The following is a 19,828-nucleotide window of genomic DNA, read 5'->3' on the forward strand; positions in this document are numbered from 1 at the left end:
TGGACATTGGTTGTTCTCATTTTCAGCTCAGTGCTTGTATCTGACCATTTTCAGAGGACTGTCTTTTTTTTTTTTTTTTAAGCCACTTAAAACTGACCTATGAATTATGTAAGCATAAAAAAGGCACCTAACACAAGGGATGAACCAGTGTTGTGTCTACACACAACAGACAAGTTAGCAAAGAAACAATTTTAAGTGGTATCTTTAGCAGTCTGTCACAAAAACATCATTTGTTCCCATTTCTTTAGCTGAATCTGTGAAAAACAGCCAACATTAACAGTTTGGCAGGCATATAATAGTATTTTCACTCCAATACGGTGATTTCCAAAGATCTGTTAGCTGAAAACTTGGAATATCACAACATCCTGTGCAGTGTCTTTAAAAAAAAAAATGAGGAATAGTAGAGTACAAAAGAAGTGTCAGGCCTAAAAAAAAAAAAAAAAAATCTAAAGTGGATGAACAGTATCTGAAAGTCATGAAACAGGAAAAAAATCCAGCAACACAGGACCAAAGAGATGCATCTGATCCTTCAGCTGATCCGTCTGCTGTTCACTGAAGTCTCATCAGAAATGTTCTTAGTGTGGAAGGGTGGCTGTCAAGAAGCCATTCTTAAGGAAGGGAAACCGGGAGAAAAAGGGCCAAATTACACAAAAAGTGGAGTGCAAACAGGTCTGATAGAGTGATGAATCCAAATTGGACAGAGGAGGTCAGGCTAGTGTCTACAGCCATCTGTAAAATACAGTGGAAGCTCTGTCATGGTTTGAGGTGTTCAGGATCTTGTCAAAACTGATGGAATAACAAATGCAGAAAACCATGCAGTAACATCTGGAAAGCATCCTATAGGTAACAACTTCATTTTACAGCATGACAATGATCTCAAACACACTGCCAATGCAGTAAAAGCATACCTGGATAGAAAATCACACCGGTGTCACTGTGGGTTCTTATGGACAAGAAATGATGATAAAGCTGCCAAAGAGAGTTTAAACTGTGTTGAAGAATAAATGTGGTCTCACCAAATATTGACTTTCAAACTTGTTAGAATTGTACAAACTCTGTTTTTGTCTTATATGCTGTATTTCCATGTGTGTTTGCGCGTTTCAATAAATCACACTATCAACAAGGTAGCTGCTATGCTAGTAGTGGCTAACGTAGCTCTGAGCAGCTTCCTTCACTAACAATAAAAACAATGACTCAATGCCTTTTAAAAATTATTTTATTGTATCACTAGGCTGGCTCTGTGACTTTGTTCTAAGAAGGTTAGTTTTAAAGGTTTAATAATAACTGTATGCACCAGTTTAGCTTAATTTGTTAGCATGCTATCAGTACAGTAGACTGGGGTCCTGTTTTGAAGGTATATTTATAATTAAAAGCGATTTTAGTCTCTTTTTAGTTTAACATAAAAATAAACTGAATTTCATTACAGTTCATGCCACACTTATTTAGACATTTCCTTGTGCTTGAGAAATGTCATGTCATTGTATTATTGTTAGTTATCAGAAGGCTGTATTAGCCCTACACACTGTTTTTGTTTAAGTGAGGGACAAGCATATACAGTTACATAACAGTGTGTGCAGATGAAGGAGACCCAGGGTGCTAGCAGTACTTTTTTTTTTTTTTTTTAACCAGACCTGATTCACACACACTTCAAACACACACAGCTGCGACATCTGTCAGTTCCCATGCTGTGCCAACACATTTTTTTAATTTGCTTGTTTAGTTCAGAGGAGGAGGGAGTCCATCAGGTCAGGCCAGTAAAATGTGAGAACTGCTGAGAACTGCTGCCTGCTAGGTCAGTAATTTCATTTAACTGCTCTGTAAAATGGGTCTTCTGCAGGTTTGAGTGGAAAAGAAAACACCTTCGAGGTCTTGGATCCAGAGTTGAAAACATTAACAAATAAAACAGTTTGGAGTCTTTGTGGTAATACAGAGGAGCAGTTTGCCAGATCCAGTTGTGTCTCATATTGTGTGCGTGCTTGTCCTTATGCTAAATTAGTCTGGCAGCAGACTGATTTTCCGGTGACTGAACCGGTAAGATGCTGCATCCCCCTCACACTCCATCAGCTTTGTGTTCCATTAAAAAAAAATCCTGCAGTGCATCATTTCCTTGATTTGCAGTCATTATTTTATTTGAAGGCTAACTCTGGTGTTACTTTAGATTTTTCTAACTCTAGCTGTCAGTTATACAGAGTATTCTTTGCCACAGACATTTTACTCAAAAATATATTTAAAAAAAACATCATTCACTCATGTTATTTCATCACAATTACACGAGTGCAGTTAACACGAGTCAAACATCTGGGACCCTGTTTAAAATGTAAATAGAAAACAGAAAATAACCTTGTATCAAATGTTGAATCAGAGAAATATGAATATGATGTCAGCAACATGTTTTAAAATAGTTCAACAATAAAAGACTGGAAAAAGCTGTGTAATAGGAAGCAGGAAACTTGGTGGAACACCTCACAGTAAATTTGGGTAATTAGTAAAATGATTGGCTACTTAAAAAAAAAAAGCACTCCAAAGAGGTTGAGCCTTTCAGAAATACAAGTTGTTTGCCACTCTGTAAGAGAATCAAATAGTTTAAAACATACTTTAAAGATTCAAGAATAATGTTTTATTAACATTTAATTTCAAAGAATTTGTGAGACAAAAAGCTGGAGAAATCGTTGAGAAAAAGCTGAAAACCAGTATTGTGCGATTATGATCTACAATAAACACAGACATGGACCCTTAAACACTCCTGAAAACCACTGTCAAAGAGGCAGAGATGAGATGCACAAAACAAGGTGCACTTCTTCAATTGATCATTTAATGTGCTCTGAGGTGAAGTGGAAAAACCCTCTTGTGGCGGCCAGCATCTGTGGGAAAGCGGGGACGCTGGTGCATACTGGTGCACACAGTGTGGGTAACTTGCACAGCTCTGAAAGCATTATTAATGCTTATTTCAGCAATACGATGCCACACCACATTCTGCCTGCTCTCCAGACCCATTAACTAATTTATGCATCTTTATAAATGAAAACTAAAACACAGGGTAAAGAAGTGTATATGTTTGTGACATGTTTTTAAATATTTATCACTTGCAGGAATCAGTGGGTTTGAGCTGTGTGGCACAAGGAGGTTAAAGATGTGTGGAGGTGTTGAGAGATGGATGCATTTGTTGTTGGTTTTGGTCTCATGCTCTGTGTATCAGTGGAATCCATCTGTTCCGTGTGATGTTGGTCCGTTATAGGGGCCCAGTGTGTTTGTGGCAGTGAGGCTGAGACAGTGGAGCTCGGATGTCCCCTGCACAACGCTCTGTGATTAGCTCATAGTTTTCCTTTCACTGCTCCACTCGCTTGGCTTGTGTAACATTGACGTGAGCACGTGATTGACGGGAAGAAAACCTTCAGCTTTCTTGGCGATTTGCGTCAGTCAGGCAAATCTGCTGCTGTATCTGGTGTCCTAATACTAAACTTGTGTGTGCAGAGAGCTTCTTAACTCACAGGGTTGCAGGCACTTCTAGTGGGGGAGCTTAATGTCCACTGGCATACCTGCTGATGTGAGTTCAAATCTGAGGTGACTTTGTGTGTGCAGTGTGCGAGTGCATGCACATACACACACCTGTGCAGTTGATGGAGTGTCACTGACGTTTCACATTAACGTGATGAGTCAGTCTGGATGCTGAGCTCACTGTCATTAATCAGCCGGCAGCAACAATGGAGTCATGGTTATTTCCCATAACCTACTTTCAACAGCTGGATGGATGGATGGATGGATGGATGGATGGATGGATGGATAGATAGATAGATAGATAGATAGATAGATAGATAGATAGATAGATAGATAGATAGATAGATAGATAGATAGATAGATAGATAGATAGATAGATAGATAGATAGATAGATAGATAGATAGATAGATAGATAGATAGATAGATAGATAGATAGATAAGGGAGGAAAGAGCTGGTGAGGAAGTAGTAGTGGAAACAGATGGGGAGATGGTGTTTACGTGATTGTTTATAACTGCAGGACACAAAGTCCAAATTGTTACCTGATCCATGTCTAACCCCACTTTTCCTCTTCCTGTGTCCTCATCTCTTCATCCCTCCTCATTCTGGGAAGGTTTATAGCCATACAGTGACGTGGCTGCCTCTGTTTTCTTCTTGGTCTGGGATGATGTTTGCCAGGTCAAGCTGATAGCACATATTTAGGGAGTGGCAGCACTCAGTCCACTCTGGATCATAACCCTAAGCAGAACGTGTGTTTTGATGAAATATAGGCTGCTCTGTTGCACCGTGTACAGTCTTATTTAGTTTCAGCCTCTGACACGTTGATAAGCGAGTGGCGGCCGGCAACAGAAACCTCCCTGGTTGTCCATGTGTCTACCAGCTGTTTGAACTGGTGGCCACACATCTCTTTTGCTCTCTCTCTCTCACACACACACACTTAGACACTCTGACCTGAGGAAATGGGGTTCCTCAACTGAGATCACAGTTGGATGGGCCACAGGAGGACAGGGGAACTATTTCGGGGGGGGGGGGGGGGGGGGGGGGGCTTTAAAGCCCTTCGATAATCTGCAGTGTCCAATCAGTACATTAACTGCAGAAATAAAACCCTGTGCTTCTGTCCACACTGAATTCATCTGTTATCCAGGTTGCATGTCTGCGCACGAAGCCCTGTTTCTTTCTCTTTCTAATTTACTGCCATTATTCAGCAACTCTACACCTCTCAAGCCTGACAGCTTGAGCTGAAAAACGGGGGCAAGATAATACATAAGAGGCCAAGGTGGTGTTGATTACCTTGTCAGCAATGTGGCTGTTGAATTTACACAGGCACTGAAAGAACAGAGAGAGAGAGAGTAAGAGGGAGAGAAGAGGAGTGAGGCTGTTAACTGCCTTTCCATACAAGGAGAGGTAGGGGGAGAAAAAAACGAGGAGAGGGAGGAGAAAGGAGGAGAGAAAGAGGAGGGTAACATGAGGAGATACGGAGAAGGGAGGAGGAGAGAAATTTGGAAAGAGATAAAGACAGGCGGTAGAGGGATAGAGGTTGATAAGGCTGCACCAGGAAACCGGTTACAATAGGGAGCAAGTGGAGCTGTATCCTCTGTGTGATTCTGCTGCAGCTTCTCTCTGTCACTGATAAATCCAACACAGGGAAGGAGCACACACTGAACGGGCTGAGACTTCATTCATTCTCTGCACAGAAAGTCTGGGTGAGTTTAAGATAAATGTATGCAGTACATAAGTGTTCAGATTCATTAGGTAAATGCAGCAATGCTCATAAAATACCCAGTTTAAAATAAAATCTTGCTTAAGTAAATGTATAATTTTAGAAGCCTGCCATTATTGCCACCCTAATGTGATGTACTATAACGTAAAGCTTCACATTTCAATTGAAAGTAACTAATTGTGAACATTTCAACTTTTGGGATGTTATGTTGTACCGCATGCATTAAAAAAAGTTAAGGTTGCTAGGTTACTACTGATTTAAACACTGAAGGGTGGTTTTGTAAATTGTAACATATGATCTTGTTACTAACTAGTAAGTACATAATAATTACAGGGTAGGCGTTACTTGCAAAAAAAGAAAAGCAACATGTTTCCCTCCAGCATGCAGTAGATTAGTGTTAAGTGGCAGTGACAGAAAAATGTAAATAAGTAACAAAGAGATAAATCTATTTTCCACAACTGAATTCATCTTTTGCAGGAATAATGTGTTTATTTTTCTGGTGTCACCAAATTCATAAAGTTAGATTATTACTTCTTCTACTCTTTTTTTTTTTTTTTTTTTGCATATTTAAACTGAAAGCATCATCTCCATCTTCACTGCTTAAAAGTGCTTCAGGAAAACCAAACTCTGCGGTGCCTAAATGTCATAATTTCCCCTCCAGCTGCACGAGGAGCAGTGAAAGTTTCTGACCTCCTGTTGATGCGATGCATGTCTGAGCGAACTTCCCTCTGCGTTTCCTTTTGTATGCACGAATGAATGAAATGGTCGGAGCGGTTATGTGTGCGTTACGCAGGAGTGTAGAAGTAGGCTAATTCAAGACAGACTGACGCATCTCCCTTCTCAGCACAAACTCCTAAACTCGCTGCTGCCCAATAAAAGAGTTTCATGAAAAAAAATAAAATCTTGGCCACAAAAGCAAATTATCCCCTTGCCGTTTCCTTGTTAAAAATAAACTTGCCTCCGGCTGTGTGAACAAATCTCTGCTTTTGTGTTCATAACTGAATGCCTTTGTATATGAGCTGAGGTGAATGTGTGTATTATCTCTGCATGAGGCCACTTTAATTGCACGGTAAAGGTGCCCACAGGGCAGCAGCCGCTAAGTTTGGCTATGCGCCACATCCCGTTGTTTTATTGTGTCTCGTGCCTGACAGAAAAACTGCTGTGTTTGTCTGTCTGTGCCACTGAGAATACATCTGTACTGTGTGTGTATGTAACTGCACGTTTGACAGTTTTTGTGCCTTTTATGTGCATTAAAAAAAAAAAAAGAAGCTATTATCACTGCATGCCTTTTCAGCAGCAGCAGACATCAGCTGGTTGTGGGTCTGTGTGCGGGCTGATAAAGCTCAGCTTGTCTGTGTGGGTATTCAAGAAATGTCTCTTTGGTGTGTTACAGGGTCATATGATGAAATTCAGAAAGAGCATCAGAGGGTCAAATAAACCAAAGTCTCGCTGTAGAAAATGTCACCACAGCGAGTGACAGACTAACAGACTGGCTGTACAGTTTATCAGAAACAAATACTTTTGGAATAAAAGATCATATTCAGGCAAAAAAAAAAATAAAATCTTTATCTTTTTTACGCAGAATGTTTCCATGTGAAAATGAGTAAGTCTTTTCAGCAGCCTGCGACAGTGCTGACCTCCTTTTCTCTAACAAACATAGTGCAGAGAGCAGACAGGACAGTCGCAATAAGTTCACATGCTGATGTTAAAAGCCTGCAGGGTCCAGGTCATGAATTTCTGCACACAAGCTTCAGTCACAAAGATAATATCATTATGTTGGTGAAAGCAGAAGTTACTTTTTGAAGCTAGACACATTCTTCTCAACCTAAAGCTTCATCTGCCTCCAGCCAAGTTGCAAGCCGGGGAGCTGATCTGATGACTGAGCAGCAAGATCAAAGCGGGCCTCTGTGTGTCACCATATGTTGGATATTTTTATGGCGGACTGTTAAACAGTGTAGCGGTTAATATACATTTAATGGAGATGGGAATTGATAAAACACAGAGGACCGCGAGGACGCGGTCAGAAAACTGTCAGAGTTGGAGTTTTGCAGCTATATTGGCAGTAATACTATCTGACCCCTGGAAATAGACTTCAGGGACGATGTGCAGCAGGACATGAGTGTTAAGTGCGCGCGAGAGTGCGTGTGTTTGCATGCACATGTGTGTGTTTTTGACTTGCCCAAATTTAACTGTCTGCATTCTGCAGCTGCTTGGAGTTTTAGTTATAGTATAGTAACGGCTACAAATGCCGCGCTCCCTTTCTGTAACACACAAACACTGAAAAACATGAACAGTCATGGAGTTACACACTGGAGTTATAGTTAAAAGATCTGCTAATAAAACACAATAAGGTGCATGACATCGCTTTTATGCAATGTGGTCTCCCCTGAAATACTTTCCTCAGAGAAGCACGTTGGTAATTTTTGTGCCATCCAGGTGCCAGTTTGGATTAGGATAGTATTTGGGAATAATTTTAAGCTCACATTTTGAAAGGAGCATTGAAAATCTGGGTCTGGAGTAAATTTAGATGTAAATTTGTGCATGGACACTATTACACACAGTACTGCAGGGTTGTTCCTTCATTTAGGAGAAATAATGCCAACTGAATGTTGCTTTTGAATCCTCTCAGTCCCGGGGCTGTGAATTCCCTTCTGAGTCTACTTTCTGTTGCTCTTCTTCTTTGTTTTCGTTAACTCCTGTGACAATGGGACTCTTTCTTTCACCAGGAAGAGTTTCAAGAGTTAGGCTGCTCCAGTTATTCTGTCCTCTGCCATTACAGCTACCTTGGGTACAGGGTTTGCCTCCAGAACTGCCCTAATGCTTTGTAGCATAGATTTAACAAGGTGCTGGAACTATTTCCTAGAGATTATGGTCCATATTCATTTGATAGCATCACACAGTTGCTGCAGATTTGTTGGCTGCACATCCACGATGTGAATGTCTAATTCCACTGCGTCCCAAATGTGCTCTATTGGATTGAGATCCGGTGACTGTGGAGGTCAACCGCTCAAGAAACTAGTTTGAGATGATTTGAACTTTGTGACATGACAGGTTACCCTACTGGAATCAGACATCAGTGGATATAAACAATGCTAAAATGGAACTAAGGAGCCCAAAGTGTGCCATGAAAATATCCACCACACCATTACAGCACCACCACCGCAGCCAGTCTAAACCATTGATATAAGGAGGCATGGTTCCATGCTTTTACACCCAATTCTGACCCTACCATCCGAAAGCTGCAGCAGAAATTGAGACTCATCAGTCCAGGCAACATGGTTCTAATCCTCTTGTCCAAATTTGTTGAGTTGTGTGAATTGTAGCCTCACTTTCTAGTTCTTAGCTGACAGAAGTGGGACCCAATATGGCCTTCTGCTGCTGTAACCCATTTGCTTCAAGGTCTGACGTGTTATGTGCTCAGAGATGCTCTTCTGCATACCTTGGTTGTAGTAAGTGGTTCTTTGAGTTACTGTTTAAGTCCCATCAGCTTGAAACAGTCCGGCCATTTCTCCTTTGACCTCTGACATCAACAAGGTACTTTTGCACAAAGAATTGCTTTTTTGTTTCGCATTCAGAGATGCTCTTCTGCATTCCAGCTTGTCTGGCACCAAGAACCATGTCTAAATGCACCAAATTCCTACAATATGATTGGCTGATTCAGTCCTTGTGTTAATGAGCAGTTGAACAGGTGTACCTAATGAAGTGGCTGGTGAGAGTATAAAATCTGTGTTCCCCTGCCTTTACCAGATCATCTTAGTCTACATTTCAACTGTTCCAGCAGTTTATCTGGTTGTGACAGTTTTGTTTTGGTTTCACAGTTGAGCTGTCATTGAGCTGTGAGTTTTTGTATTTCCCCCAGAATTTCTGTAGATTACACATTAATATTACAAATAAATAAATAAAAATGGTAAGGGGTTTTTTTTTTCTGTTACTTTGTCACTTTCTATAATGTGACCTATAGAGCTGAAATGCATTTTGAGTAATTGTCATGCGGTGCCCTCGTCGCCCGTCTGCCTCTTAATAGAGTGTGAGTCTGAGTCAGCAGCTGGTGGTCAGCGGATGGTCAGTCGGTGAGATCAGTAGAGCAGACAGAATTTGTATCCGTCCTCAGAGATGTTTTATTTAAAGGTGGCTTTTACACCAGATATCACAGTGAACGTGATGTTTTCCTTTGTAGCCAGACATTGGCTTTTTGTCAGAGACTCCTGGCCAAATCAAAGGAATAGGAGAGTTTCTTTAATAGGAGGCCGAAGGGTCAGTGAGTTCTTCAGGCTTTGGTCTTTGATAAAAAGGCCGTGTTTTCACATGAGGGCTGGGATATGGAATTTTCCCACTTATACTGACTTTCCGGGATTGTCTGGGTTTGGTTTCCTAAATGTTCATGTTGCGATCTTTTCGTTTACGTACAAAGATGACCTTATGATACGTTTCTTTTGTCTTCAAAATTTGCCACAGTTGGAACAGATGTTTTTTGTTTTTGCATTAATTCTTATCAGTGTTTGTGCAGAGAGCACAGTGTGTCTCTACTGTGAGTGAAGAATACTTTAACAGCTATTTTTCATTTCTCCATTTCTTTCAGATGATGTCATCAGAGCACCTGACCTGTGGCTGGCTGCAGCAGCTACTCCTCGTACTTGTCAAGCTTTGCTTCACATTTGCTGGGCCTTTGCGACCGCTCATTGGGACAGAATGCACAGCCAAGAGTCCTGCTTCCTACATCCTGGTCTTTACTGGTCACTGGAGCCCACAGGCTTTCCCAAAACAATATCCACTTTTCCGACCCCCTGCACAGTGGTCCAAACTCATAGGTGAGAAAGACCCCTAGGGGCAAAAACATGGGCTATTAGAAAATCTGCCGTGTTAAATGGAATTTTTTACTGTAACTCCATTCAATGTGGACTATTATTTTAGATTTGTAACAGGATCAAGGAGTCATGGTGTTTTATTTTTACCTTCAGCAGTTAAAGTTTACAGATGTGAAGCTTTTGTGCAACAGGGGAGCCAATCAAAAGGCACAAATCACATTTATGGTGAGATTAAAGGGCATTTTGGGTGAGCAGTCACACTGAAGCAACCTCTGCTTCACCCAAAGGCAGTTTTTTTTTTCCTCATCAAGGAGCCTCATGCACAAACGCATACAAAGAGAGGTTAGAGATGTTAATGAGCAAAACAGCAAGAAGCCGAGAGCAACAAGAAAGACAGTCTAAATGCTACCAGATGGTGCTTCTCTTTGTTTCTCTAACTTCTCTTCAGCCATATCTTTAATATCTCTCTATTTCTTTGAGTCAGTCCTACACTCCTTCCCACATTTCCGCTGGTTTACCACAGTGTTGGCGGTGAAGACTGGAGTGGTGAATTTGGGGCTGCTGAAGGTGGGTGATGATAGTTGGGGTGTGGTGGGGTCAGACCACTCACCTCAGAGCCAGGAGGAGGAGAAGCAGAACCAAGTTCCACCTTTTATTCTCTCTCTCGCTCTCTCTCTTTTTAAACCATTGTGCGTGGATGGATGGCAGATGTCTGCACATCTGTGTGTGCATTTTGGACTGCTGTGTGGCGGCTGTGGCTTTGTCTGGTTTCCAGGTCTCCCATTGGTGCTTGGCTGCCCTGCCAGAGGATGATGCCCTACTAGCTCCATATAGACACAGGCACCAGATATTCTGACACACCCATAATGGCTTTTGGTGTTCCAGGACACTGGGCACCACTGAATTGGACTTTGTCACAAGAAAAGAAAAACAAAAAGACCTCAGTGGCCTGACAGTCTGCTGCAGGGGACACAAAGAAGATTGGGAATGGAATCTGTCACTGTATAAAAAAGTATAAACTGTAGAGGGGTCTGAAGACAGACAGAATAAAGGAGGAATGGAGTTTGTCATGGCCCCAAAAAATACACAAACGAATTTAAAGGGAAGTGGGGGTCTTGGTAACCCTCAAACGTGATGGGTTATCAAGTTTCAATAATTCTTGTGGGAAATTTGTTAGGATGGTAATGTAATTAAACATGAAGTAATTGCATCTTGGGAAGAAACAAGATAGTGTGTGAAGTGTGCTGGGCAGATTATGCATGTGTGGCTCTGCGTTTAAATTTAAACGTATTGCTGTACGCGTGTGCGTCTGTACGCAGGTTTGAAAAGTGAGGTAAGGCAGAACCATCAGAGCATTTGTCAGCGTGTTTCTGGCTAACCTTACTTTGCCCTTAAAACCACTGGCCCAGGCCAGTAGCTCTGTGGGATTCAACACGGAGCTCCAGAACCTGTGGTACAAACAGTTCAGCCTAAATCAGCGTCTCAGTTCAAACTGATTTCATAGATAACCAAAACTAAATATAAGCATGCGAGGCAAATGGCTTACTGACTCAATGTATAGGAAAAAGTATCAGTAATAGTTTTCAAATAATTATTTTGTCCACCATCTGGCCGCCAATCCAAGTTCCTGACCTACCTCCTGGCAGCTGTGTTGTGGTTTCTTCAGTGATAGAGGGAGAGACATCGTAACTATAACCTTGCAATATTGCCAAAGACATGAATGTGGGCAATTCCTTCAGAATTAAATGCTTAAGTGCAGGAAGTAGTAGAGAGCCGTAGAAATACATGCAGGCTCCACTGGTGGAAATGATCTCATCGTCTGGCTGAGTCTGTGGTGCTTCACTGACATTGATATGCATTCCAGCGAATAAGCATCTTACTTCTGTCATCTCCTCTTTCTTCAATTTCTTTTCTCTCTTTAGCGGTCAGCCATAATCGTCATTTTCGGCTATGGGAGGAGGGCACTCCAGCCAGTGCAGGGGTTCAGCACTTTGCTGAACTCGGGGTGACGGTGGAGCTGATGAAGGCAGCCAAGGAGGCCAGGAAGAAACGTGTGGTCGGCGCCATGTACAGAACGGCTGGCATCCCTAACGGCATCGGGCACAGCTCCACAGAGATGCTTATTCAGCCCCGGTGTTCACTGGTAGGCACAAATGTACCTTCATAAATACTCAGACACAGTAAGTCACAAAAACCATCTGTGGGACTAAACCTATTCAGTCATCTGGTGACCCAGGCCTCCCCATAACATCCCTTTTCATCTGCTCTGATTAAATACTTCACCACTTCTTTCCACTATCCAATCAGACTATGTTTAGCTGAAGTGCTTCAGCTCTGCAGCCACAAACGCCCACATCCATCCTGCGCAGTCTGCGCTCTGTCTGCTGCCTACCCCACTAAACATTGAGCTCAGGAGAGAGGACCCATGATGACGTGCAGCAAAGGGAGTTGTTTCTGGAAATATATTTGCTTGTTTTCTTAGCGTTAGAGAAGGAGATTGATAAAATGGTACAGCGAATGTTAAAATATAAAGAGTGGAATCTGGCAGAAACAGCTAGCCTGTCTCTGTCGGATGGTAACAAAAGCTGCCTCCCGGCAATTGTGAAGTTTGACTTGTTGAGGTTATGTCGCATTTATTTAGTTGGATTTATTCAGTCAGGAAAGCTACACAAGTAAAATAACAATTAGCTTTCACCAACAATATAAAGAGCAGCACACTGTTTTTACACTTCACTTGTGGTACAATGAAGGGGAGAAACTAGGAGCTGCTTTTATAGCTATGGCTGTCTAACTGCTTATGCAATTTAAGCCTTCATTTGGTTCCACAGTTTGGATACAAACAATACATATTCCCCCATGCCTTTTCTACACCAACACTTAATGACTGCTGTAATTATTGTACCTGACAAAATCGGCCCTAAAGTGATCTCAGGCGATCAGAATGAACAGTCTTCATTTCATGCAAAGCCCAAGACTTCAGCCATGTCAGCGAGGCAAATCTACCAAGAATATCTTTGTGTTAAATTCTCTGTTCTTGCCACTCTTCCTGCACTGCAGCTCAGCATGGAAAACCTTTTTCTAAGGAAACACAATGTGAAATGTTTGCACTTAACAGCCAGCTGTGGAGGATAACTACTGGAGTCCCATATGAGCCACATTTAAAGTTGTGGCTTTGCTCATTGCTGGACCACAGGATAGTGCTGCGCATCTTGAATGGTGACTGAGTGTGGGAGCAGAGGTCATGGTTGGAGTCTTTGTTGAAGCTTAGGCTAAATTTAGGAGCCGGGGCTTAAACAAAGGCAAAGGATTTGAGGTATGGGCCTGTGGAAAAGTTACAACTTGAAATAAAATATCTCCTTTAGGAGTCAAACATATGCAGATGATGAACAAGAAGTAAAAAGGTGAAGTGGAAGGGAGGACATTTTACTGGATCTTTTAGGAATAGGTGTGTGTCTGCCTGAAAGTCTGGTGACCTACATTTGTTTATTGCCTGTCCCACTGGTTGAACCCGAGGGCCCTTATAAAACATAAACAACCCTGTCGGAGGGCATCGTTGGTAAGTACGAGTCATAGACAGCAGCTTAGCAGCTTGTCATCTAGGTACATGATGCCCGTGGCTGCTTTTAGATCAGCGAGCAGAACGGCAAAGAAAAGCGTGAGGGAACGATGTGAATCTGTCGTCTGCTCAGTCTGTTATTGTGCCTCTATGTCTGTTTCTCCTGCATGCTCATTTATAAATACCATCCCTTCTCTTTCAAACAAGCAAAACATCCATACTCAATGACCTCAAAATCCCAAACACATATGATTTTCATCTCCGTGTTCTTCTCCTCTTGGTGTGTAATTTAAAACAGACAAATTACACCAAAAAAGTACCATTGTGAAATTCAGGACTTTTTGAGAGCAGACGCACAAGCATTCAGGTGACTGAGACACATGCTTTCAAGGATGACAACATTGTTTGTTCTGTGGGAGATTTGTTTTGATGGGGAAAAAAGTGAGAGGGATCATGGGAGCTTTGAAATGGCCTGTGCTTTTGAGACACTTCCTGGCCTGCGTGTTGCAAAACAACCGCGAATGGATTAAACCATTGACGAGGAATGCCCCTGGGAAGACATCCTTGCTGAGTGGCCCGATGGATATAGCAGAATGACTTCTTGGAAAAGCCACTGTTTCAGAGGAGGCTGAAAAGGGAGGAAGATGAAGGTGAATCAGTGGATTCATAGAAGCAAGAGAGCAACCTCTGATTCAGTTTCTCTGTTCTCTGGCATGCATTACAACCAAGAAACAGACCTCGTGTGTCATGCTGAATCTACCCCCCCACCACCACCACCACCATCTGAGTCTGTCTTGACTGGTTTGATTTCTCTTCCAGCTCTCCCCCATCCTCCAGGCCACCCATTCCTAACCATCAAAAGCTGTCCAAGCCCACCCATCCCTCCCTGCGATTGAGCAGCTCAGCCAAGGTCCTCAAATATCAGTCCTCAAGTGAGGAGGCGTTTTCAGATGTGCTGTTTTCTGGTCATCTGCCACCTCGGTGTGCGCTGACCTCCAGGCCACTTCCTGTATGAGGTCACCAGCACTCAGGAAACATCCATCACAGAGGACGTGCAGTCTAACCCTGCACAGGAAACCGAGTGAGCTCATGAGCTCACATGCATTTATAAGTTACAGAGCTATAAATCCTGAGATCAGCTGTGTTTTTGTGTGTGATGTCATTCTTAATGCATTTATAGTTCTGCAGTATGATTCCTGTAACAGTATGAGTCCTGTAATATAGTCCACGCAGTGAGAATTTGGACGGTCACATATATTTTTTATTCTTTGGGCTCTGTGCTTCAGCACATTCAGAAGAAAGCTGCTGATATAGCAACTTTAACACAGAGAGCCCAAGTTTAGGATTTTTCAAGTAATTTCACAGATACACACAAAGTTTGACAAAATCTCATTGGAAATCTGCAGCAAGTGGTTGTCTGAAGTCTTTACACACAGATATCTACATGCTCCATTGAGCCTTTTCTGCAGAAAGCTTCTACTCTGGCTTGCTGTGGGTTTTCTGTGTCTTTAATCTGGTCTCTTGTAAGCTGACTACAGCTCATTAGATAAAGATCAGGTGACTGACTCAGTCAGTCTCACACTGACAAGCTCCTTCAAAAGCTCTGAGCTTTGAGTGTTGCCAGTTTGATTGGTAGCTCATGTTGTAACAGAGCCATTACCTTGATGAGGTGGTACATGGAAGTTATTATTGTTTCATCTGCATATGGAACTTGCTATTTTATTATTTCTGACATTTTCAAGAACTCCAGTGGGGTCTCTGTTTTTTTAAGGTTGTTTGGATGTTGTGTTGAATCCTCTGAAATTATGACCATGAAGTCATGCAGTCATAAAGGCTATTTTCTTAAATTTGAAAAGTATTTTCTACTCATGCACAAAATGTGCTCCTCATTATACCAAGTCATTCACACTCAGAAAATGAAATACCTTATTGAACCTTTAGGGGTATGATGACTTGCAGCTGGGACTGCAGATTGAAACATGAGCACCTAAAGAATATCCACACAGGAACAACAAGAGGAGATTCAAACTAAAACTACAGTTTTCCATAATTTCTTTTTGTATTTAGCCAAACGGAGATTGTCCTTTGATATTGCAAAAACTGATATATAATGTAAGCTTATTTCTGAGAGTGTTCTTGTGTGCATTTGGTTTGAAGGACGTGCTCAGTTGCTGATTTGGGCAAACCAGCTACCTTTGATATTTCTGGAAGACCACTTTGTGAATGGTCTTCCAGAAACATCACAAAATAGTTGTGGATGCGAATGGTTGTCTCTGTGTTAGTCCTGCGACAGACTAGCGACCTGTCCAAGGTGTACCTTGCCCCCTCCCCCCATGACCCTGAATTGGATAAGCGGAAGAAAACGGATGGATGAATGGATGGATGGATGGATGGATGGATAGATGGATGGATGGATGGATGGATGGATGGATGGATGGATGGATGGATGGATGGAAGTATTATTTTAGAACAAAGTGCATACTCTGAAGCACAGAGCCTGATGAACAAAGAGTCTGGCTGTAATTACAGTCTGGACTGGACCAAAAGAGGAGCATTATGACAAAATATTACTGTGCTGATGAGATCAGATTTATTGTTTTTATGGATTGTTTGTCTTTCCCTCCCAAAAGAGCCTTTGGTCAGCTTTTTCTCATCCAGAATGCCACAGTTAGACTTTTGATTGTAACCACAGAAATCATAACAGCCGACCGAGTGCAACATTTGTTCTTCATGAGTTTTACTATTAATTAATGATGAATGGGACTGCATTTGTACTTTAACTGCTGCTAAAGGGATAATGTTCACCATGTTAGTCTGACATCTGAGAACAGTCACTGAATACAAAGTGCTGCTGATAGTTTAGCAGGTAGGAAATAAATCAAAGTAATGAACAAAATTATTTGAATTATAGTGCTATGAAAAAGTATTTGCCCCCCTTCTTGATTTCTTTCTTCTTCTTTTTCCTTTGTACATATTTCACCCTTATATGTTTCATATCATCAAACAAATTTTAATTTTAGATAAGATAAGCTGAGTAAATACAAACTGGAGATTTTAAATGAGGATTTCATTTATTAAGGGGGAAAGCTATTCAAACCCACCTGGCCTCTGTGACAAAGTAATTGCCCTATCTGTGATTAACTACATTTTTTGAAAGCTGAGTTCAGTTTCACTAACCATACTCAGGCCTGATTACTGCCAGACCTGCTGTATCAAGAAATCACTTAAACAGAACCTGTCTGACAAAGTGAAGCAGGCTGAAAAGATCTCAAAAAGCAACACATCATGCCATGATCTAAAGAAACTCAAGAACACACGAGAAACAAAGTTAATAATGACATCTATCAGTCTGGGTTACAAAGAAATTTCTAAGGCTTTGGGACTCTGATGAACTGCGGTGAGAGCCATTATCCACAAACGGAGAAAACTTGGAACAGTGGAGAACCTTCCCAGGAGTGGCTGGCCTCCCAAAATTACTCCAAGAGTGCATCAACGACTCATCCATAAAGTCAAAATAGACTTCAGAACAATATCCAAAGAACTGCAGGCCTCACTCGCCTCAGTTAAGGTCAGAGTTTATGATTCAACAATAAGAAAGAGACTGACAAAAATGGCAGAGTTCCAAGGAGAAAACCACTGCTGACCAAAAAGAAAACAGACTGGTCTCACACTGGTCCAAAATCTTGATGATCTCCAAGACTTTTGGGGAAATATTCTGTGGACTGACGAGACAAAAGCTGAACTTTTTGGAAGGTTTGAATCCCATTACTTGCTGTAAATCATACCAGCAGTTAAACATGGAGGTGATGGTGTGATGATCTGGAGCTGCTTTGCTGCTTCAGGACAACTTGCTGTAATTGATGGAACCATGAATTCTGCTCTCTACCAGAAAATCCTGATGGAGAATGTCCGGCCTTCAGTTTGTGCCCTGAAGCTCAAGCTCACTTGGGTTATGCAGCAGGACAGTGATCTGAAAACACGGCAACAAGTCCAACTCTGAATGGCTCAAAAAGGAAAAGAAAAGAAAAGAAGGTTTTGGAGTGGTCTAGTCACTAATTTACATCAGACTGAGATGCTTTGGTGTGACCTTAAACAGGCTGTTCATGCTCGAAAACTTTCAAATGTGGCTGAATTACAACAGTTTTGCAAAGAAAAATGGGTCAAAATTCCTTCACAATGATGTAAAAGACTCGTTAGCAGTTTTCACAAATGCTTGATTGCAGTTCTTGCTGCCAATGGTGTCACAACCAGTTATTAGGTTTACAGGGCAATTACTTTTTTACACAGGGCCAGGTAGGTTTGGATAGCTTTTTAATTAAAGCCCTAAATAACCTGGTTGCTCAGTTTATATCTGCTTATGAACTGATGTCCTATGTCTATGCACCTGTCTGATTGCACTGATGTACATATTAGTGGAATATAGTTTACATTCTTTTATCTTTTAATTAGTCTCTGCACTGTATATTTTGTAAGCTCTAATATCTCTGTATATTTGCAATTTGTATACTTGTATATTGTCTTATAGTTTTTATACTTATTTGTTTTTTTTTTTTCTGTAAGCACAAAGTACCGCAGCAATTTCCTAATGCTGTGAACCTGTTCACCCATATGGCAATAAAAACCTTCTGATTCTGATTCTGATGCCTCGACTGATCAATAAATAATTGATCATTAGTTTTGGCCTACACTATTCAGTCAACTGTCTCTCTTGTATCAACAGTTGTCCCTGATGGTGAAGATGATCCCCAGCCCTGACTGGTTTGTTGGTGTGGACAGCCTAAATCTTTGCGAGGGCAACCAGTGGAAACAGGAAGTGACCGTTGACCTCCACCCTTATGACGCTGGCACAGATAGTGGATTCACTTTCTCATCTCCCAACTTCCCCACCAGCCCTCCAGAAAACATCACAAAGGTATGAACTCTTCCAGTGTTGACCTGTGACTGTGGTCATACTCTGATACTTCACTAAGTTCTTGCTGCATTCATTCCTGTCTCCTTTTTATAACTTAGAAGGAAGGGCATCATTCCTACCTGTCCCCACTTAAGTTATTGCTTGGCAGCTCTCAAGTCTGATGTTTTTTAGTTAAGAGAGCCCGCTTACATAATGGACCATCTATCATTTTCAACCATCTGTTTGAAAGTAGGCTGTTGTCCATGTGAAGTTGTGTTGAGACTCTACTGGCTCTCCTGGTGAGTTATGGCTCACTGCTCTTTGTTGACTTGTCCAGATCACCTCTCAGTTTCCAAACCACCCAGCCAACTCCTTCTACTATCCACGCTTAAAGGAGCTTCCACCAATTGCCAGCATTAGGATCATGCGACAGAGCAGGTCACGTGACCATCAAAGCCCGATGTCCAACCATATTCTACCCAACTCCATCAGTCCCCAGCGCTTCTCAGGTATGAAAGCATGAATCACTTCATCAGTGTTGTGCAAACATTTGATGTTTTGATATTGAAGCAGATGATTGAAATGGATAGGAAAGCACAGGTTAAAAAACAGATGTATAATGTGGTTTTATATTGCTCTGGAGTTTGGTTACATCTAATGATGATTTACAGCCCTTGCTCCTGTAGTGAATACTTCTGCATCTTTTTGCCTCATCTCTTTCTCAGCAACACCACTGGACTGTGAAGTGTCCCTCTGGTCGTCTTGGGGTTTGTGCCTGGGCCCTTGCTCCAGGGGTGGTGTCCGCCACCGCACACGCTACATCCTCTTGCGGCCGGCCAACGCTGGAACCCCCTGCCCTGAACTGGAGGAACAGTCTGAATGCGTACCGCACAGCTGCATGCAACACCAGTAACTCCAGAGTGCACGAGCACAGATGCTGCCAGTATGCAACACGCTGGGACTTTTGTGTTGTTGCTGCCGGACTTTAAAAGGTTGCTGCATCTTGAACATCGCATTTATAAAGCAAAGGGTTCAGCTTTCTTTGTTACAGATGAGTTGTGTAAGTTTAAGATGCGGTACAATACCAGTGAAGGCCATCAGATTTAGCGTGAATGCTCCCCTGGAACTGGGTTTATTTAATGGTATTAAAGGGAAACCAAAGTCTGATTGTAACAACGTGTTGGATGAGTATTAAAGCTTGAGACAGCAGCACAAATGTTTTGGGTGAAAAGTGATTTTTTTTTTTTTTTTAACTGTTGTAAATGCTGAATAAAAAAAAACTGATTATGGTTTGTTCATTATCAGCAACATATGCATTTAAACTGTATGTTGATAGCTGCACACTGGCACACAGTGCTGACA

The 19,828-nt window shown here is 41.8% G+C and overlaps 1 protein-coding gene across 1 annotated transcript; it reads left to right on the forward strand.

The window, feature by feature from the left end:
• The first annotated feature begins 5,011 nt into the window (after positions 1–5,011).
• spon2a (spondin 2a, extracellular matrix protein) lies at positions 5,012–19,639 on the forward strand. Its single transcript, XM_030739848.1, has 6 exons — positions 5,012–5,197; positions 9,794–10,022; positions 11,942–12,162; positions 18,296–18,487; positions 18,804–18,975; positions 19,192–19,639. The coding sequence occupies exons 2-6, from the start codon at positions 9,794–9,796 to the stop codon at positions 19,377–19,379; spliced, it is 1,002 nt and encodes a 333-aa protein (XP_030595708.1). The 5' UTR covers positions 5,012–5,197; the 3' UTR covers positions 19,380–19,639.
• The last annotated feature ends 189 nt before the right edge of the window (positions 19,640–19,828 follow it).

The sequence above is a fragment of the Archocentrus centrarchus genome, chromosome 10 (genome assembly GCF_007364275.1).
Source record: "Archocentrus centrarchus isolate MPI-CPG fArcCen1 chromosome 10, fArcCen1, whole genome shotgun sequence".
Taxonomy (NCBI): domain Eukaryota; kingdom Metazoa; phylum Chordata; class Actinopteri; order Cichliformes; family Cichlidae; genus Archocentrus; species Archocentrus centrarchus.